Source organism: Bos javanicus, chromosome 4, assembly GCF_032452875.1.
Source record: "Bos javanicus breed banteng chromosome 4, ARS-OSU_banteng_1.0, whole genome shotgun sequence".
NCBI classification, from domain to species: Eukaryota; Metazoa; Chordata; class Mammalia; order Artiodactyla; family Bovidae; genus Bos; species Bos javanicus.
In genome coordinates, this window is record NC_083871.1 from 30,022,506 (window position 1) to 30,045,767 (window position 23,262).

The 23,262-nt window shown below is 36.1% G+C and overlaps 1 protein-coding gene across 1 annotated transcript in view; it reads left to right on the plus strand.

Moving 5' to 3' along the window:
- The window catches only part of ABCB5 (ATP binding cassette subfamily B member 5), a 119,423-nt gene that overhangs the window by 72,452 nt on the left and 23,709 nt on the right, over nt 1-23,262 (plus strand). Inside the window, exons 18-22 of the mRNA XM_061413675.1 lie at nt 727-831; nt 1,015-1,092; nt 8,316-8,399; nt 19,285-19,488; nt 22,880-22,980. Coding sequence (XP_061269659.1) covers nt 727-831; nt 1,015-1,092; nt 8,316-8,399; nt 19,285-19,488; nt 22,880-22,980 — 572 coding nt within the window. The remainder of the gene's footprint in view (nt 1-726; nt 832-1,014; nt 1,093-8,315; nt 8,400-19,284; nt 19,489-22,879; nt 22,981-23,262) is intronic.

The following is a 23,262-nucleotide window of genomic DNA, read 5'->3' on the forward strand; positions in this document are numbered from 1 at the left end:
CAGTAAAGAAATTGCTTTGTTTTCTAATTCTGACTCCAGTGCTGTGTCAGCATTCCAAAACACTGAAGTAATAAAAGAGACAAATATGGCTACTCTTTCTTTCAACTCGTCTGAACAATGACCATTTTTTATTACCAGTCAGAAAGAGGAAATAAGGAGTTCGGGACTGTGCTGGGGACCCAGGAGAGCTGATGAATTCAAGGATCTTATTAGAGCCATGTTAAGTCTTCAGTTTTAACAACAGCAACAGTCCAAGACTGTTGATGCTGTGTCAACATAGATACCAATATATGTATAGTTACTAATTTTAGGAACAATTTCTAGAGACATGTTAAAAGTCTCATATTGCAGGTGGTACTCTGAATAGAGGAATATTAAGAAACCTGAGTTATTAGAAATATTTTAATTAGAAAACTAATTTCAATAGTTTGTTTGAAAATATACAGTGATATTAATAGCAGATAGAGGACTCATTTGTCTGATTTCTTATTGATATATCTTAAGTGAGAGGATTTATGATGAGTTATTTTTCATTAAAGTAGTGTTATTTCTTATTTTATGTAATAAATGTAGAGGATAGAATGAGGTGCATTTTTTCCCCAGAAATATGTGGAAATTATTATGTTTAAATTCATTTTTAAAATTCTGATGAATAAATATTTTAGTTTTTTCTTTCTTTTATATTCTCCTCCAATCACCTGATTTAAAAAATCTACTCCTTTTCAGATGTTTGAAAATGATGATAAAACCACATTAAAACATGATGCAGAAATTTATTCCATGATATTTGTAATTTTGGGTGTTATTTGCTTTGTCAGTTATTTTATTCAGGTAAGCTTTTAATGAATTAACTGTGTATGTGATTACTGTTTTGTGTCATCCTATTTGAGTTAAAAATAGTAACTAGATATAACTAAATAAAATACAAATAAGTAAATATAGTAACTAAATATTCCAAAGAAATGGAAAAGACAGTTAAGAATAAATGTAAATTTTTGTTTGTTTCTTTTCCAGGGATTATTTTATGGCAGAGCAGGGGAAATCTTAACCATGAGATTAAGACACTTGGCATTTAAAGCCATGTTATATCAGGTTGGTGGTTAGTTATTTTTATCTTATTTTATTTAAAATGTGTTTTTAAATATTCTAGTTTTTAGTTTTTTCTTCATAAACATTTTCTTGACATAACCTTTCCTTTGATCATTTAAAAGCATCCTTTTTGTGTCCCCAAGCAGCATCTGACATCAGAATTCTTGTGGTGTACTTTCCTAACAGAAGCAAGTCGAAAATTGTTATGTTCAAAAATGCAACTTACAGAAAACAAGATGTAGAGTTCACTCCTTGCTCCTTGCATTTATCTTGACAAATCTCTTTCAATGTATAGTGTTCTAGAATCAGAATGGAAGGCTAACTTAAAACTGAAAAGGAGTGTTAAGAACTACAGTATCTCGAGGAACATGTTTAAAAAGGAGGAGTTAATTTCTCATAGTGCTCATTCACTGCTGACTTCTTAAAGCAGTCATTCTTTCTGCCCGCATCAGAAGAGTACTGAACTCAGATAACATGTCTAGCTTGCGACACACAATCATTCACACCTATGCAATAACTAAAAATAGTTGAATCAAATAATAATCTTGAAAAGTAAGTCGTGAGGGCAAATGGCAGGGATGTCTCAGATTGGCACCTCTAAAATTCTTTCAGGAGGCTGAGGTATATTGGGTTACCCTGAAAGCCAGTAATCATTTGAAGCCCTTTGCCACACTTTCTGTCACCGGAGCTCACCATGCAGGAGTAAATAGCTTCCTGCCAGGGTCATTTCTTTTCAAAAGTAGAGTTACTATCCCTCTAGCCGAGTCATCAAAACCAGTTTTTACATCTTGTGACTTTTAGCAGTAGTGCTCAAAGAACTGCTGAGTAACAAAACTCCTCCACCTTTGTGTGCTGTTAGAGGATTACAGATTAAAAAAAAAAAAATGAGTAAGTTTCCCATAGCAACTGGAAGCAGTTGGTACCTAACATCCTCTCTCAAAATGTCCTGTTAGAGACAATTGGAAGCACTCAATCCAGAAAAACAAAAATCTACTTGATGGATCATAAAATGATCTAAAGACTACACATCTTGTGTAATTCTCATTAAGCTTGTACTTTTTTTTTTCCTATGAATAGTTTATTTTTTTACCCCAGATTTTTGATGAAATTAGGTGTGATTTTAATTGGCTAATACTATATTTCACATTTGTTGAAAATTTCTGCTCATTTTTCATTCTTTGTGTATTTATGTTTTCCCACATTCAAGGACATTTATTTTCAATTTCCAGGAACTTTTGAAAATGTTCCCTGAATTTCTGAATATCTTAAATAGAAGAATATAAATTTTAACTTTTCCAATTATTACTTTGAACTTCTTTCTAGAGGTTTACAGGATGCTTTTGGTGGAGTATCCTAAGGCCGCAAGCCAGTTTAACCAGTAGATATTGTTAATCCAACAATATCTGATGGCTGATACTGGACATTAATCCTCTGCCTAGCATTAGCCATGTGACCATGAGGAGAGTAACATTCTTGGATTAATGTGTCTGCCCATGAGAATACACATACCTGTAAACTATAAGCTCTCCTTCTTCAGAACATACAAAGACACAAATAGAAACTGTGCTATTCAGCAGATATTATTCATTTCTCCCATAAATTCAACTGAGCCCCTTTCAGCTTACCATTTGTTTTCCCTCTTCATTCTTCAGTACTCTTTCTGCATATTTGCTTTTTTAAAATTGGAAAAAAGAGTAATGTAATTGGCCTTTTCTTCATAAATGTCGTAGAAGTTTCACTTTTGTCTGTTAGTAAGGGAAATTCCTAATGTACAGTTTTGCCCTAACTCCTGTTACTTGTTTTTTTCCCCTAAGATACAATTTTTTTTTTTAAGTCTTAGAAAGCATGCTAAAACTTGCAGTGCTTTTTATAACCATTTTGAAACCTCAGTTGAAGTTGAGGTATTTATGGAATCAGGTGTGGTCTTTTTGTAGGTATAAAATTGCTATTTTATTTGATCACTTGAGATCCTTCCAGTTGAAAAGAATGTTCAAATTGTTGCTGACTTCAGTGATTATAAATAACTCACTGTTTATTATGTTTAAGGGCTTCTCTTATGGCTCAGCTGGTAAAGAATCTGCCTGCAATGCGGGAGATCTGGGTTCGATCCCTGGGTTGGGAAGATCCCCTGGAGAGGGGAAAGCCTACCCACTCCAGTATTCTTGCCTGGAGAATCCCACAGACAGAGAAGTCTGATGGGCTGCAGTTCGTGGAGGTCACAAAGAGCTGGACATGACTAAGTGAGCACACAATGATAAATATTAGCCTATAGATCCATTTGGCTTTTTAAAAGATGTAAAGCTTATTTTTGCCTATTTCTCTCTAAACTGATTTGGGTAGGGCTTTGGTGCGGAGGGGTGGGAGGGGGCTCTAAATCATTAGATGATTGTGTTAGTGGAGATCACTAAGGAATCTCCAAAAAGATTTGAGGTAACAAATCCTGAAGCAGGAAAAACATATCATGAAACTCAACTGTAATGCTTCAGTTGGATGGCTTGATTAAAAATTCTGACATTTGGTTGCCTAGGTTTAAATCCTGGCCTCAGTTCTTTCCAGCTGTTTGACCTTGGGCAAGTTAATCTCTCAGTTCCTCCTTCTTCTCATTTATAAAATATGGATAATCGTAGTATCTGTCTTATACTTGTGATGATTAAATGAGCAAAAACATACCAAGCACTTACAATGCCACTACCGTAGATTTTTACTTCTATTAGAATTATTGGCAGGAAAATGGGTTTTCTAGTATCGGAAAACTTAATGAAAGTGAAAGTTGCTCAGTTGTGTCCAACTCTTTGTGACCCCATGGAGTGTACAGTCCATTGAATTCTCCAGGCCACAATACTGGAGTGGATAGCTGTTCCATTCTTCAGGGGATCTTAACCTAATTTATAATCATATCACGATCAGGAAGATAAGAAGCAAGCTAATTTTTACTCAATACCAGCTGTGTTCCAGAAACTATACTAAGTGTTTCAGCATATAGTGCCTATGTTGAAAAGCAAACCCTAGAGTGAATAATTGCTAACTTGTTGAAAAGCAAGTTTGGATATCTTGCTGATTGAACATCATCACATAAGGACTAAGACTAGTCATATATGTATCCTTTGCCTTATGTATCAGAGCAATTACTATACTATAGAATCAGGAATGTAAATTCTTTTTTATACTTCATATTGTATCTAAAACTTCTTTGGGTATTCCATGTCATGCTGAAATATAGAAATAATTACACAGTGTAAACTATATATACACACACACACACACACACACTCATATATATATATACATATAATTGCGTTTGTGCATGCTCAGTCAGTCATGTCCAAAACTCTTCATGACACCATGGACTGTAGCCCACCAGACTCCTCTGTCCATGGGATTTCCCAGGCAAGAGTAGTTGGCAAACCACCCCAGTATACTTGCCATGAGAACCTCATGAACTGTATAAAAGGCCTTTTAAAGAGATATGACACTTAAAGATGAGTCTCCCAGGTCTGAAGGTGTCCAATATGCTACTGGGGAAGAGTAGAGGAAAATTACCAATAGCTCAGAGTGAATGAAACAGCTGGGCCAAAGTGGATATGATGCTCAGTTTTTGATGTGTCTGGTGACGCTAGTAAAATCTGATGCAGCAAAGAACAGTATTGTATAGGAAAACTGGATATGGTCAAGCAGGAGAGGGTAAAAACATCGACATCCTAAGAATCAGCAAACTAAAATGGACAAGAATAGGCAAATTTAATTCAGATGACCATTATATCCATTACTGTGGGCAAACAATGCCATAGAAAAAACAGAGTAACCCTTATAATCAACAAGAGTCTGAAATACAGTACTTGAGTGCAACCTTAAAAAGGACAGAACGATCTTGGTTCGTTTTCAAGACAAACCATTCACCATCACGGGAATTCGAGTTTATTCCCCTACCACTGATGGAAGAGATGGAAAGAATACATGGATGAACTGTATAAAAAAAGATCTTAATGAACCAGGTTACTATGATGATGTGGTTAGTCACCCAGAGTCAGACATTCTGGAGTGAGAAGTCAAGTGGGCCTTAAGAAGCACTGCTGTTAGTAAAGCTAGTGGATGCAATGAAATTCCAGCAGAACTATTTAAATCCCTAAAGGAGGATGCCATCAAGGTTTTGCATTCATTATGTTAGCAAATCTGGAAGACCCAGCAGTGGCCACAGGACTGGAAAAGGTCAATCTCATCCCAATTCCCAAGAAGGGTAGTACCAAAGAATGTGCTAACCATCAGACAATTGCACTCATCTCCCATGCTAGTAAGGTCATGCTTAAAATCTTGCATGCTAGGCTTCGGCATTATACAAACCAAGAACTTCCAGATGTCTAAACTGGGTTTAGAAAAGGAAGAGGAACTAGAGATCAAATTGCCAACATTTGCTGGATTATAGAGAAAGCAAGGGAATTTCAGAAAAATTTCTATCTCTGTTATATCGACTACACTAAACCCTTTGACTGTGTGGATCATGAAAAATATGGAAAGCTCTTGAAGAGATGGGAATACCAGACTGTCTTACCTGTCTCCTGAGAAACTGTATTTGAGTTGAGAAGCAGCAGTTAGAACCCTGTATGGAACAACTGATTGGTTCAAGATGGGGAAAGGAGTACAACAGAGCTGTCTGCTGTCACCCTGATCGTTTAACCTATATGCTGAGCAGATCATGAGAAATGCCAGGCTGGATGAGTTACAAACTGGAATCAAGATAGGCGGGAGAAACATCAACAACCTCAGATATGCGAATGATACCACTCTAATGGCAGAGAGCGACGAGGAAATAAACAGCCTCTTGATGAAGCTGAAGGAGAAAAGTGAAAGAGCCGGCTTAAGACTAAATATTTTTTAAAAAACCAATAAAATACAGCCCCATTACTGCATGGCAAATAAAAGGGGAAAAGGTGGAAATAGTGACAGATTTCCTCTTATTTGGCTCCAAAATCACTGCGGACAGTGACTGCAGCCATGAAATCAGAAGACGATTGCTTCTTGGCAGGAAAGCGATAACAAACTAGACAGGGTGTTGAAAAGCAGAGACATTACTCTGCCAACAAAGGTACATATAGTCAAGGTTATGGTATTCCCAGTGGTCACGTATGGTTATGAGAGTTGGACCATAAAGAAGGCAGAACACCAAAGAATTGATGCCTTCGAACTGTGGTGCTGGAGAAGATTCCTAAAAGTCCCTTGGACAGCAAGGAGATCAAACCAGTCAATCTTAAAGATCAACTCTGATTATTCACTAGAAGGACTGATGCTGAACCTGAAGCTCCAGTATTTTTGTCATCTGATTCAAACAGATGACTCATTGGAAAAGTCCCTGATGCTGGGGAAGATCAAGGCAGAAGGAGAAGAGGGCATCAGAGAATGAGATGGCTGGACGGTATCACCAATGCAATGAACATGAACTTGGGCAAACTCCAGGAGACGGTGGGGGACAGGGAGGCCTGGTATGCTGCAGTCCATGGGGTCACAAAGAGTCCAACATGACTGGGCGACTGAACAACAACAACAGAATCAGGAATGTAATATTAAATAATAAATTATTTTTTATACTTTTACTTTATATTGTATCTAAAATTTCCATGTCATGTTGAAATATAGAAATAATTATGCAGTGTAAACTATATATATATATATATATATATATATATATGTTCTATGAGTGCATGCTCAGTCACTCAGTCCTGTCCAAAACTCTTTGCAACCCCATGGTCTCTAGCCCACCAGACTCCTCTGTCCATGGGATTTCCCAGGCAAGAATACTGGAGTTAAGTTGCCATTTCCTTCTTCCGGGGATATTCCCAACCCAGGGATCAAGCCTGCTAGTATACAATAAAAACCAAGTAATGTCTTCTAGATCAGGAGCGCTGTAGTTAAAATTACCGCTCGTGTGTGTTCACAATAAGATAGGCTCTTGACTGGGGTTCTGTTCTCAACACCACTACTGTATCTTGCAGATCGTGATCTCTATAAAATGCCCTTTGAGCATCTAGACCCTAAGTTGTCTGGGACACCTTCTCAATCCAGGGGTTTACACAGTAGTGATGTCATGCTAGGACTGCAATCCCCCTGACCCCTCTCATATTCCTCCACAGGGGCTCTCTTCTTACATAGCAGCATGATTAATGCACCACCTTCTATCTGTCTTGTTTTTGTTTCCTTAGCTGGCAGAAACATGTTACCTGGGCATCAGGGCCCTGGCTGGGTTTAGTAATTCAAGAATTCTTTTGCTCTTCACTCACTAAAAATCAGTCATTTTTAGAGCCAGTCTCCACACAGTTTTAAGCCATAAGAGGTTTAAGTAGTTTGAGTGCATGGGAGGAAACATTCAATAGCTAAGGAAAGAAAATCAGCATTCCTCAAAGTTGAGAAGTGCTAAGTGCTATCTGTATTTGATGTTGAAAATGAAATTGGTTATAACATTATGCTTTTATTGTGTGTATTTTTGACCTATCAAATTGCATGCTTTTTTGGCTGCAGGGGTTTTACAGCAGGCTTTCTGCCTCTTTAGCTTCTCACAATGCCCAGTACTTATAAGATCTAGGTGGGAATGTAAAGTGTCAGGGAAAATCTTGCCTATATAGGTCCTGAAGAGAAGGAAACAGATTTTTTTTTTAAATCATTTCTAAGTTTAGACAGAAAGTTTGGAAATATTTCTAAGGTGTCTTGTGCATTACCTTACTTTTTTAGTAAAATCTGCTCTCCACAAATTACTTGGTGGTTCAAAATGATCATTTTAAACACCGATTATTATATAGTGTTGTAGCATGGTAAAGAGTCCAAGCTGTTGGGCTTAAGTTCTTCAGTTTGTATCTACATACAGATCTTCATGAAGTAAGAAAAAAAATTTATTTGCTCCACAAATTTAAATGCCTGTGAGTAAAGATGCAGGCAAATAAATGCTTTCAAAGTTAATATAGTGCTTCCCTGGTGGCTCAGACAGTAAAGAATCCACCTGGAATGCGGGAGACCTGGGTTCGATCCCTGGGTTGGGAAGATCCCCTGGAGAAGGGCATGACAACTCACTCTAGTATTCTTCCCTGGAGAATCCCCTTGGATAGAGGAGCCTGGCAGGCTGCAGTCCATGGGCTGCAGAGTTGGACATGACTGAGCAAATAGGCACACAGCACAAGTTAATACAGCACAATCACAAGTCAAAGAATTTTTTGATAACCATTTTAATTCTCTTTTTTCTTTAGGATATTTCCTGGTTTGATGATAAAGAAAACACCACAGGAGCCTTGACAACAATATTAGCCATAGATATAGCACAAATCCAAGGAGTATGTATATTGCTTTTATTTTTAAATGGTGTATGTTTGTGTTACACATGAGTGCATGTACACATATGTGTCTTTGCATATATGTGAGCTATGCTGAGATGACCCACATCATTAAGGAAACCAGCTAAGTCTCAGGGCTAACAGGAAGCTCTCAATGAAAGATATAAGGAAGCGTTTCAGTTCTGGACATTTTTAACTAAAAATAAGGGGCATTTAGGACACATAATAGGATAACCAGAGGACTACAGAAAATACCAAGAATGAGTTAGACAAAAAAGCTCAGAATTAGATAGTAATATAAGATACAGTAACAAAATTAAAACACACAAATAACTTGGAAGTTTTAAAAGAAGAAAGTTTCATTTTTCTTTCCCCCCAGAAAATAAAATCTCATTTAAGTAATATGTAACAAGTTAAATTCATGTGTATCTGGAAATGGTTCTGTGCTGTTGTTATACAGATCAAGTTAAAGAGTTATGTGTAATCATGACTGGTCACAATAGGTGTAAACAAAATGTACACTGATGCACAATATTCAAAATCAATGACAGAATGACTAGCATAACGTATGTCAAAGTGATGCTTAAATAAGTGTGGGGAGTAGGATAGTATGGAAGATAAAGAGTAATTTATTAGCTTTCATCCTGTTATTTTAATAAAATTAATCTTTTATTACAAGCGGAGTTTCAACTACGATTGAGAAAAGAAATGTAAAACAAAATTTTTCCACTTTGAATTTAAGTGAGATAAAGTTTTTGCTCTCTTTGTTAAAATAAGAATTCTACCAGTTATAAACTTTCATTTTTCCTTATGTATGTGGAGAAAAGGAAAGTCAATGATGCACCTCTGAAGGACAGAAAAATCTTAACAGTTTTTGGTTGTTGTTGTTATTGTTTAGAAATGCTGAAATGTTGATTACAGCATTGCTATCACAGCAACAAATTGTCAACTAAAACAGCTCTTCAAAATTGTATTTTCTTTTGGAAGCTATTTCCACAAGACATGGCCACTATTCTAATTTTAGTAACTTTTGCAAAACCTCTTTTTCAATATATACATTCAAGGAAATAGATTTCTAATACTAGAGAATAGAGCAAGTTGGTTACAATTATAAACATTCACATGCTTCTGTATTGGTTTAGAAAACTAATTTTATGATGTAGAAAGACCTAAAAAGGAAAGGGGGCATCATCTTCATCGCTTCCTGAAACTCTTTTTTATAATTTTTAAAACAAGGCTCTAAATTTCATTGGATAGCATTTAAATTTTAAAGTAAGGCTGAGAAGCTAGATTTTACTGATATAAATGGGAAAAAAATGATGGATAGAATTTCACTTAGTCATTAAGGAATGAGGATAGCAATAATCCTCCATAGCACAATAGAATGAGATGAATGGCAACATCTGTATTTAGAAATTCAAGGGTTCACTAAATTTGGCAGAAATATCAGTCCCTATAATTCCATTTGGATCTCCATTCTACAAAACTTTTTTTTTTCCTTTGCTGTGTGAATGTTTTTCTCTTACTACCTATCATCATTCAGATCTTTTAAGAATTCAGTGAAGTAGGAATTCTTACTTCCAGCTATACTTTATAAGTAAGACATTTCTTTTAGTAAGTATTTACTTGAATGAAAAGAACAAATTAGTACTAAAGACCAACACTGCTTTCCTAAAATCTCTTAGTTGTGTCAAATGATAATGTTGTCTCTTATCAAGAGAAATTAATGAGAATATTTGTCAGTGTGGTTCCTCATAAGCGTTTGACTAATACCATTTGATCATTTGAAAATTTCCTGTTGCAGTTAGTAAATGTCGTTCTCATGATAACTTCTGGGCAAGTCAAATCATTTTCATTGAATAAGAAGTAGTAGCTAAAGACTGCTGCTGCTAAGTCGCTTCAGTCGTGTCTGACTCTGTGCGACCCCATAGACGGAAGCCCACCAGGCTCCCCTGTCCCTGGGATTCTCCAGGCAAGAACACTGGAGGGGGTTGCCATTTCCCTCTCCAATCCCTCTTTCACTCCAACAGTGAAAAGTGAAAGGGAAGTCACTCAGTCGGGTCCGACTCTTAGAGACCCCATGGACTACAGCCTACCAGGCTTCTCCATCCATGGGATTTTCCAGGAAAGAGTACTGGAGTGGGGTGCCATTGCCTTCTCCATAGCTAAAGACTAGATGGCTAGAATACTCAATGACCCATTTAAAGTTGCAGAATTTGAAAAGCAAAGCAACAAAAGAAGGATACAAAGAATGAGACTGTATCTGCTGCTGCTGCTGCTGCTAAGTCGCTTTAGTCGTGTCCAACTCTGTGCGACCCCATGGACTGCAGCCTACCAGGCTCCTCCACCCATGGGATTTTCCAAGCAAGAGTACTGGAGTGGGTTGCCATTGTCTTCTCCGGAGACTGTGTCTACTAGCATATAATTCACATAAACCCTTGCTTTGCCAAGGTTTGAATGGATTCTCTATCAACTTGAATGGATTCTCTATCAAAGGAAGAATTATTTCCAAATCCCATTTGACCAGTATTTCTTTTCTCACAAAGATACACCACACTAGAGATGAATCAGAAAACAATAATTCAGGGTCATATTTCCTATCAACTTGAGGAAGATATATTTCCATCTCAGTTTCTTCATCATGCAATTTCAGTCACATGTTACTTTTATCAAATGTAATAGGGTGAATGTTCATGAACTAGCCCCTTAATAACATAAATATTATTATGAAACCCTTACTAATGACCAAAAGTCTAAGCTCCAGGTCATTTTTAGATGTTCTGATACTCTGAGAGTCTTGAGAAAAACATGTTAGTGAAATAAGGTTATAGGACAAAATGATTCATGAAACAGTTGATTGAATACAACCATTTTAACTGGCATTATTTCAGCCCAAGGTAATGGCTTACTGCCAGTACAGCTGTCAACAGACTATTTTCTGTGTAAAATGTAGTTTTATTAAAGGTATAGAGCCATTTTAAATTCTTGGGAGACTGAATTTCACAGAATTACAAGGTACTGTTTCTGTATATTTTAGCAACTCCTCTTCACCAACCAGAAGTCTTACCTCACTTTTGTCCTTAAGAAGCCCACAACATCCACTTGATATACCACTGACAGACACAACGTTAGTTCCAAAATTCTCCTCATCAGAACTATAGTTACATTGCCCCCCAAGAAATAGAAATTTCATTTATTAATTCCAAGAGCCCAATGAATTGATTAGGTAGAGCTCTGCTATCATTGCCTAGACAATGGTGACCTCACTTCTTGATTAAATTTTTTGACATGGAAAGAGTATAAAACAGCTTAACATTACTTAACAATGTGAGTAGTCACTGAAATCACTTTATCACAGTATAATGTTAGTGTATAATTGCTGTTTGCCTTACAATTTTAGGTTGAATTCATTGAGACATTATCAAGTCTATAGCAAAACTTAATATAGTGGTTCAAGGTGGTTCTTCTTATAAAGAAAAATTTCAATCTCAGTCCTGAACTCAATACTCCATAGTAAAACTTTACCGCTGCTAAACCCACAAACTGTTGGGAAGACAAATCAAGAAATTCAACTTCCGCTTTTGACCAAAAAAATAAGAGAAAGCTATAGGGACAAATGGACTTCACTGAGCATACTGGTCCAAATGTGTAATTAGTTCAGTTCAGTTCAGTTCAGTTCAGTGGTCAGTGGTGTACAACTCTTTGCGACCCCATGAATCACAATACACCAGGCCTCCATGTCCATCACCAACTCCCGGAGTTCACTCAAACTCACGTCCATCGAGTCGGTGATGCCATCCAGCCATCTCACCCTCTGTCGTCCCCTTTTCCTCCTGCCCCCAATCACTCCCAGCATCAGAGTCTTTTCCAGTGAGTCAACTCTTCACATGAGGTGGCCAAAGTACTGGAGTTTCAGCTTTAGTATCCTTCCTTCCAAAGAACACCCAGGACTGTTCTTCTTTAGAATGGACTGGTTGGATCTTCTTGCAGTCTAAGGGACTCTCAAGAGTCTTCTCCAACACTACAGTTCAAAAGCATCAATTCTTCGGCGCTCAGCTTTCTTCACAGTCCAACTCTCACATCCATATATGACTACTGGAAAAACCATAGCCTTGACTAGATGGACCTTTGTTGGCAAAGTAATGTCTCTGCTTTTCAATATGCTATCTAGGTTGGTCATAACTGTCCTTCCAAGGAGTAAGCATCTTTTAATTTCATGGCTGCAATCACCATCTGCAGTGATTTTGGAGCCCAGAAAAATAAAGTCTGTCACTGTTTCCCCTTCTATTTCCCATGAAGTGATGGGACCAGATGCCATGATCTTCATTTTCTGAATGTTGAGTTTTAAGCCAACTTTTTCACTCTCCTCTTCCATTTTCATCAAGAGGCTTTTTAGTTCCTCTTCACTTTCTTCCATAAGGGTGGTGTCATCTGCATATCTGAGGTTATTGATATTTCTCCCAGCAATCTTGATTCCAGCTTGTGCTTCTTCCAGCCCAGCATTTCTCATGATGTACTCTGCATATAAGTTAAATAAGCAGGGTGACAATATTCAGCCTTGACGTACTCCTTTTCCTATTTGGAACCAGACTGTTGTTCCATGTCCAGTTCTAACTGCTTCCTGACCTGTATATAGGTTTCTCAAGAGGCAGGTCCGGTGGTCTGGTATTCCCATCTCTTTTAGTAAATTCATTTATTTTTCACAAAATACTTTATTAATGAATAATATGAATACAATGAACAACAACAAGCCTTAAACACCTTCATTTTCACAAACTTTATAAATTTGTCCAACTAAACCTTTTTTTTTCCTCTACAAATATTTTTGCCACCATCGGTTGTAATACATCTTAGCAGGTTACACTTAGGTTGTACTCGTCTAGGTTTTTGTCTCAACTTCTTTGAAAATATTCTCAACTGTAGTTGTTGCATACAGATTATCCATAGCAGCTAATTTTTCAGTCACTTCAAACTTGACATTGACTCATCAAAAAAAAAAACAAGAATTAAGCAGTATAACTGTTTAGGTCAATCCATCAAGAGCCAGGGAAACTACTTAAAATGACCTAGCTTGATTTTCAATTGATCATTGACATTTTTGTTGTTCTCAACTTTTTGAGCAATAGTTTTCACATCATCTGATATAAATTTATGCTCTCTGAACACATCTCTTCCACTACTGCAATCAAACATGATTTAATTAACTCACTATCTGTGACTTTCTTTACTTAGCTAATAAATGAGCTGCTCAGAAACTTATTTAGATTCAGCCTCATTTTCACTTTTTAGTTTTATGAATAAATTGTTAAGATGTGTTATTCCATTTTAATTTTCTAATATTTATAAATGTTACTTTCCTGTGAATTAGGAATTTTATGATGAGTGCTGTCTCCTAATGTTGACCTGTTCTGTTTCTTTTTAGAACTATACAGTATCATAGCATAATAAACACAACACTGTGGCATCTAATTAGAACACAAAGTGATCCACAGCCTATTGTGCCTTAAAAGCAGACCTCCCAAAGTCCACTTTTCTCTTCCTTTCTTGTCTTTAAATGATGGACATCAATGGTAATTTTTAAAATTTGAATAAAATACCATAGTACAGCAACACACGTGGCACTCCACATGCTGCCAAATTACAGTTGTCTCACACTGAGCAGCAATACAAAGTGAGGAGAGGGGCACATAAGGTTTCTCTAGCAATGCCTCAACTTCCATCATTTTAGCGCTAAGATAGCCATAGACAATAGGTAAACAAAGAGACATGGCTGTGTTTCAATAAAACTTTGTTTATGGACACTGACGTTTTGATTTGTAGAAATTTGATGTGGGTCTTTTTCATTTATCCTCCTTATCTCTTAACTTTTTGAGTGTATGCTATACAATTATAATAACTTTTAAGGCCATTATCTGCTACATCTAACATTTCTGTCAGTTCTGAGTCAGTTTCAATTTATTGATTTTTATGCTCATTAAGGGTCCTTTTTTGCTGCTTTTTGGCATACCTGATAATTTTTGACTAGATGCCACATGTTGTGAATATAAATTTTTAGGTGCTGAATATTTTTGTATTTCTATAAATATTCTTGTCTTGTTCTGGGATGCAGTTAAATTACCTGGAAACAGTTTGATCTTTGGGAGGCGGGTCTTGGTTTTAAGATTTATTAAGCAAGACTGGAGTCAACTACTGAGGCAAGACATTGAACATGCGCTACTCAATGCTGGGTGAATAATGAGGTTTTCCAGTCAGGCTGGTATGACCAAACACTATTTCTAGCCTTCACACATGCATTGTTCAATTGAATACTCAAGAGGGGCCCTTTCTGGATATGTAGATTTCTTTCTGTATACCTTTAGTGTTCTGTATTGCAAACTCTAGCTTCTTTGGCCTCTCCAGACTCTCAGCTTTGTCTATTCCACTTAGTCTGGTGGGCTCTGTCTTAGAGGTCTTAGAGTTCACCCTTTCTATTCTACAGCCTTGAAGCTCTTTCAAGGCGTAAGCTGGGGCAATCATAGGGCTTAGCTTGTTTGTTTCCCATTTCCCTTGGTTGCCTTAGGTCTAGTATCTTGAAACTTATTGTTTCATATATTTTGTCTATTTTTTATTTGTTTCAGCTGAAAGGACAAATTCATTCCTTCTGTTCATGTTAGCCAGAAGCAGGAATCCTGCCATATGGAATTTTATTTCTACAATTACATACTGAGTTTACTTCCATTTATCTTCTTACGGTAGCCATTTTCTGGAATTTTCTTATCAAAGTTGTATTCCCCACATTTATTACAGTACCTTGGACATAGTAGATGCTCCATAATGGTTATCTGCAGAACTATTTATGACTTTCTGCTTTTAATTCTCAAGGAAAAATTCTATTTTTCTGCACAATGATAAAGAATCTAAAGAAGTTTAATTAAATTTCTTCTGATTTCCAGTTCTAAATTCTTTCCAGAACTACACTATTACTCTAGGCTTTAAAGGCAATTTTTTATTTTCCTTTAGTTCTTATAGTATTTTTCAAGACTGAATTGTTTTTTTTTTTTTTAATTCTTCCTGGAATAAGAAAGATATATTTGGATCCTTCTTATCCTGCTACCATCACCAAAAGGCAGGGATTGTGGCCTGTCCATGGCTGCATTGACTGTATATTTCAATAAGTTTCTGGTAGCTTAAACTAAAATGCCACATAGAAAGGTATATGATCTTATTTTTAAGAAGCAGATTAGTACAAAAGTGGATAACTCAAGCTTGTTGAATAAACAAGGATATGCAAGTACAAGTCAGTTTATAGAAAGGTCTTATGTCCTAAACGAAAAGTTCAAACACAAGACTGTTCCATCAAAAATTTGGCAGGTTTACACTTGAATGTTTTTAGACATGAGTTTGGTATGCATAGTGTATAGCCTAATTTTCAGTGATTCTCAAATGTTCATCTACTGTGGCATCTTCAGTTCATCTACTGTACTTCTATCTCTCTTTCCAGCACACTGCATAATTTTATACACAAAAGCTACAATCCTCAGCATACTTTGTCTTTCCTCTTCTGGTTTTCTACCTCTTTACTTCCATTTGATCTACTGTCAAGAATTGTAATTTTTAAAGAAAATAGGATAAAAATGGAGGAAGGCAGTAAAGAAAAGAACTATATTATGGCCACCTAATAGGAAATATCCAAACAGAAAAGAATAACTGTCCACTGGATATATTTCATACTTTTGTTAATATAGATATAGTGCTAAGAACTGTCATCTGAAAAAGGAAAAGTCATTGACTTCAAACTAAGAAACTACAAAGCGGAAATTAATGAATGTATAAAGGCCTACAAATCATAGGTATCAAGTAATTGATGGCAAGTAATTTCTTAGTAATATATAGATGAATTTTATATTAAAAGAATATCTTATTCTTAACAAAACCTGATTGTAATTTTTTTTAATATTTCTATTTTATAGAAAAATATATACAGTTTATGTGGCTGTAGGGGCATTCCACAGTTAATTTGATGTGGGGGTGGGACCTTCAACATTACGAGTGCTTAAGTTCCACAGCCTCTTCATCCCACTATATGATCTATATAACTCTGAAACTCATGGTGAGGGTGGGAGGAAAGGAGCAAGTTGACAGTATATTAGTTTGCTAGGTTGCTGTAACCAAGTACCACAGTCTGAGTGGCTTACACAACAGGAATTTATTCCCTCATGGCTCTAGAGGTTAAAAGCCAGGATCAAAATGTTGGCATGGTTGGTTTCATTCTGCATCCTCTCACCTTGACTTATATATAGTTTTCTTCTTGTTGTGTCTTTCCTCCATGCAAACATGTCCACATTGAAATTTCCTTTTTTTAAAATAAGGAAACCAATCATATTGGAGTAGGGTTCAACCTCAAAAAACTTATTTTAACTTAATCACCTCTTTAAGGACCTTATCTCCAAATGCAGTCACATTCTGAGGAACTGGGAGTCAGGATCTCAACATATGAGTTTGGGTGGGAGGTGTAGGACAATTCAGTCATAATATACACATCATATATCTCTGCATCATCCAGAACCCTCAAGAGACAGAGTGTGAGCAAGTATTAAGTACCAAATGATGTTCTTATTTTAAGCTCATAGATTAGAGTCAGTCTGTAATAAATACCCAAAGGCATATTTAAAATGTTACCTGTCTGTCTGTCTGAATTTTCAGTATTTAGTGGTTTGTTTGGTATTTGCTATTGTTATTTGTTTTTACTTTGGGGAGTTTTTTTTGATTGTTCAGTGAAAAATGGGAAAATAGTGAATCATTATGAAATGCAGTCTTGAAACTAAAACCATAAAAAATTTTTTAGGAGTAAGTCAGAGCCCTGACTGATAGCTCAGTTGGTAAGGAATTTGCCTGCAATGTAGGAGACCCCTGTTCGATTCCTGGGTCAGGAAGATCCTCTGGAGAAGGGAATGGCTACCCACTCCAGTATTCTGGCCTGGAGAATTCCATGGATAGTCCATGGGGTCACAAAGAGTTGAACACAGCTGGGCAACTTTTTACTTCACAGAGCCCTGTGGGGAAAGAAGATTTTTCATTAATGTTATTTTAATGATGATACTAATTTGGGAGTGGGGTACGTCAGTGAATAGTAATATCATTTTTTAGAGAAGCAATTTGACAATATTTATGAAGAATGAAAGGGTATATACCCTTTAACATATAATTCCAGGCTAGGAATTTAATATCAGGAAATAAAAGATGAGCACAAAGATTTTGCACAAAGATGCTCATTACGTCTTTGTTTTTAGTAGTGAAAAATTGGAAGCAATTTACTAAAAAATTTTTGAAGACTATTTAATGACTGACGAAAAAGCTTGCAGTATAATATAAAGGGATAAAAGCAGGATACAATGCTGAATACACACAATAATCCTAATCTGAATGTGTATGTATTTATGTCTGGAAGGATGTCATTTTAAACATTATTTAGACCTTTTCCAATGACCATGTTTTCATGATCAGAGCAAAACATATGTTCTAAAAAGTGAATTGATATCTCAGTTGATTGTAGCTATGTTTCTAGGTAAATAGGGGTTTCCTTTTTTCATCCCAGTATAAAGGAGATTAAAATTTCAAGACCTGTAGTTCTCATAAAACAATGATGAAGATATTTCTACCTATTTTAAGTTTTCCCCAAATTTCTTTTACGTTATCTTATATCATAATGTTTCCAACTCCTTTTCTATCTTGATGTTGCCTCTGTAGAACTTTGCTGAGTGAAATTGTTATAAAGTGCAGAAAAGGGAAGATATTATATACAAAGGATATACTTCAGTGAATATCTTCATTCAATTCAGCATACTATAGTACAGTAGCTAAGAGTACCAGCCCTTTTTCAGTGTAAGAGGAAGGGGCAGGACTGGGTTTTGGAGACCACATATGGTGAGTCGGGCATTCATATGAGGCACCAAGCTCATGTAGGAAAGCAAAGCCAGAGCATGCAGAGGAGAGGGTATGCGTCCTGGGCAGAGACAGGGGTCATGATAGCAGATTGGTCATGATCTGCATGATAGCAGAGAGACTGATCATGAAACTCTATTAAAGAAAATGGGAGCTAGGTTTCTTACTATTGAAGAAGTGGATAACAAATATTAGAAGGGAGAAAGCCAGAAATAATAATCTTGTGTTTTTTTAATTGAAACTGGATGTATTGATATAAACCCATGGATTTCAAGAAATGTAAAGAGAGAAATAAATATAGATTTCAATATGTGCATGCATCTATACACATACACACACACACACTCCACCGTTATATCCACTAACATTCCACTGATAATGAACACAACTAGCACTATATATTGACTTCTAAATAACATCCTCTACTAACAGGAACTCAGACTCCTTGAAGAAATGACAAATTTAAGGTGTAGGGCCTAGAAAATATTTTTGTATCAGAAACCAATAATACATTCAAAGAATAATAGGAACAATTCAAAGGACAACAATATTGGACATAAGGCATACAAATAAAACATAGTGACCCCATAGTAGAGGACATTTTTAAACTCTAAATATTATTTAATCTCTAAATGGACTTCTCTGGTGTTCTAGATGGTTAAGAATCTGTAATGGCTACCTACTGCAATATTTTTACCTGTAGAATTCCATGGATAGAGGAGTCTGGCAGGCTACAGTCTATGGGATCACAGCCAGACACAACTGAGGGACTAAAAAACAATCTCTAATTATTGGGTTGACCCAAAAGTTCATTTGGGTTTTCTGTAAGATGTTATGGAATATATTCAAAATAAAAATCTACGTATAAATAAAAAAAAAACCCCTTATTTTGCAAGAAACTATCATAGCAATTCTTATAAACTTAAAATTGACTGGCTTTTCCCCAATTTATGTCTGATTATAGGCAACAGGTTCAAGAGTTGGTGTCTTAACACAAAATGCAATTAATATGGGACTTTCAGTTATCATTTCCTTCATATACGGATGGGAGATGACACTGCTGATTTTGAGTATTGCTCCAGTACTTGCTCTCACAGGAATGATTGAAACAACAGCAATGACTGGATTTGCCAACAAGGATAAGCAAGAACTTCTGCGTGCTGGAAAGGTAAAAGAAAGACCATTGCTACCATCATAACATTTTAAGAGAAAATCAATAAGAGATTCCATATTTAACATTAACTTCCTTTCTTAAGAATCTGTAAAGTGGTGTATATGTATTGAAATCCATACAAATAAGTTTAGGACGGGTATAGATATGTCATAGCAATAGGGGGGCACATAATTTAGAGCATGGGCTAGCAGTCAAATTGGTTGAATTAGAATCCAGATTCTATCACTAACAAATGTGTGATATGAGCAAGTTATATCAACATTTCTGGACTTCAATTTCTTCTTTTGTAAAGTAGAAATAAAATACTATCCACTTATACATCTTCATGAGTATTATAGAAAACAGTCTTATTAGGTATACGCAATAGTATCTGGAAGGCAATAAGCACTCAATAATGTCAGTCATTATTACTGTTAGCAAATTGTGGGGGAATTTGTTAACATTGTGATTACCCACTCTCTAATTGTTGAATAATTAAATTTCTTGAATAATTACAGTTGTTTCATTTTTCAAAATAAAGAGGAAATATAATATTTACTAAATGCAAGGCAAGGTACTGCTATTGGGAGTGCCTAAAACAAAACTTTATACTGGTCAAAATGAACAATGTATTTACTTAGAAAATGCTTTGACATATATAACTTTCTTCCCTAGTACCTCAGTCAGTAAAGAATCTGCCTGCAATGCAGGAGACCAGGGTTCAACTTGGGATGGGAAGATCCCCTGGAGAAGGAAATGGCAACCCACTCCACTATTCTTGCCTGGAAAATCTCATGGACAGAGGAGCCTCGCAGGCTACAGTCCATGAGGTTGCAAGGGTTGGACATGACTTAGCAACTAAACCCACATGTAACTTTCCCAAGATCAGTCATATTCATAACAATTATCATTGTAGTAGAGATTTAGGGAAATATTGGAAATGTAGTACCATAATATCTAAGAATTGAAAGAGATGTCATTTGATCCAGCCACTCACCCAAAGTAAGAATCTCTTATGTAACATCCCTCTTGAGTGTCTATCCATCTTCTATCCTCCCTTTTCTGTAGTTGCAGGTAGTATATTACTTTCCCAGGCTGTTGCCTATCCCTTAGATGATAGTCTACTTTTTTGTTTGTTTGCTTTTGGGGACCTTCCATCCTTCTCAGTTTTCATCTCAGTAGAGGTCCAAAACCTGTTTCTCATGACTTTAGGAAGCTGCATCATGTAAATGTCAAGTCTTCTCTTGGCCATCCAGCCCAAGATATAGTATTAAAGATTTATATCAAAGTTGGTGAACATGCCTGAGTATGAAAATGATTTTAATATCCTTATGGTCTGAATCACAGTGACTGATCATATTAGATATAGATTAGATATAGATATAGATCTAATATATTAAATTAGATATAGTATCATATTAAATATCATATTACATATGTATCTAATATGATACAGTCACCTGTTCATGAATAGGGATCCAATGAAGCACAGGGCTCAAATAAATCTAGTTTTCATGACCCTTGGACCTTTCCACCTTTCCTGCACTAGATAAGGACCTTTAGAATGTCTACTTGAGCAAAGACTGAACTGTTTAGCATGTATTTGACTCCTAGGGTTGAAATTTTGTTCAGCCCTCCACGTGTTTGCAAATTATCACTACTTCCAAGTTTATCTGGCCCTAATTAATTGTATTTTATTCATCTTAATTTTTACGTCATGGTGGTGGTGATTTAGTGACTAAGTTGTGTCTGACTCTTGCGACCTCATGGACTGTAGTCTGTCAGGCTCCTCTATCCATGGGGTTCTCCAGGCAAGAATATTGGAGTGGGTTGCCGTTTCCTTCTCCAGGGTACCTTCCCAACCCAGGAATTGAACCCAGGTCTCCTGCACTGCAGGCAGATTCTTTACCAACTGAGCTATGAGGGAGCACATCATGAGCTTTAGTTATAAATCAAAAATCTTTGATTTTTTTCCTTTTTGCATTATTAGAGTAACCTCAAACTATACAATTAATAATTCCAGTCAAATAGGCAACGTGTCCTTTTCCTACTGGCTTTTTAATCTGTCACTTTACCAAACACCAAAACTTAGAATATGGACCAGTAAGAATATGGTCCTTCTTTGGTTGCATGTATAGATTTGGACAAATCATCAAATGTTTTATTTTTCAGATTTAAAATGACCATATTAGTTTTAAAAAATGAAGGTTATTTTCTAAGTCTCTCTTATTAGTCCTTTCTCCCTTGTGAAAAGTGAACCCAAGATTTTGTGTTCATTTCTCTTTATTTTTCTCAAGATTTCAGCATTCTTATCCATTATCTTATCCACAAAATATTACAAATGGAGGTTTCTTTGAGTTTCTTTTGAAATTACAAGACTTTAGAGCAGAATCCAGGTGTCCTGACCATGGTCCAGATATCCAATTCTCTCCCATAACCCAAGTCCCCTTCAAATAACCTTGAGTGTCTACCTAGGTCTTCATCTGTTCCACAGTCCACTCTGCCAGTCTGGAAACAGACTGTGAAAGCAGGAAATTTCTCTTTCAGATCAACATGTGTTCTCATGTCCAAATTATTCTAAGCCAAAAGTCTCCTCCATTTTCGATACCTCTTCTTTTTGAAAACTATGTAACTATGAAGAAGCATTAATATAATTAAACTAAATATCATTTTTAAGGGATATCTCTGGCAATCCAGTAGTTAAAAACCCATGCTTCATTGCAGGGAGCACAGCTTCGATCCCTGGTTGGAGAACCAAGATCCTATGTGTTGTGTGGTGCAGCAAATAATTGAATAAATAAATATCCTTTTAAGGTTAAAGAAATCAAAATTTAAAATAGCCATAAAATATCTTATACAGAATTGAAAAGCCACACTCTATGTTACTTTATGGCAGTGTTCCTAAGTTGCAAACAGGTTGCTGTTTGCATTTCTGTGCTAGAATGAAATAATTATTTATTTGATTCTCTCTGCTGTCTTTTTCTTGAATTAGCTCATAATTCATAAGACAGCTCCTTTGCATAGTTACATATGGATATAATGTTGACTAACATTTGATCCCTCTGCTTATGGAACTAGTTTAAATAGAAATTCAATGAAGACTTGAAGGCTAAATTTAGATCAGTGGACTAAATCTTTTCCAAAGGAATTTTCCTTGAGTGTATTATCCTGATATATTACTTTCTTATCTTATTTTGTCCATGGGATTGCAAAAAGAGTCAGACACAACTTAGCAACTAAACAACAACAATCTTATTTTGGGGAAAGGAAAAAAGAAGCTAAGAAAACTCATCAGAAAAACTTATTGACTTGATGTACTTAACATGTCTTCGATGTGACTGTAATTCACAATCAGAAGTTTAACCACTACTAATTTTATTTCTCTTTTATTATCTTGTTTTATAAGATAGCAACTGAAGCTGTGGAGAATATACGTACTATAATGTCATTAACAAGAGAAAAAGCCTTTGAGCAAATGTATGAGGAGACGCTTCAGACTCAGCACAGGTGATTGTAGATTCATACTGACTGTATTAACTATAGTTTATTCCTATAAAGGCAGTACTCCCGGGTGACTGCAGTGGTTTGCCTGCCAATTCATTTGCTCTGGAATCATTCCTAATAATGGCATATCAGACTTTCTCACATAAGTCCACCAAGAGGAGACTAGAAAGAGGAGTTGAGAGTAAGCACATTTAGAACATATGTTTTAGGTCCTCTCACATTGCCATGAACTATAACTGGGTGAGCATTTTATTATTTCCATGAAACAAGGTTGAGGAAATAATA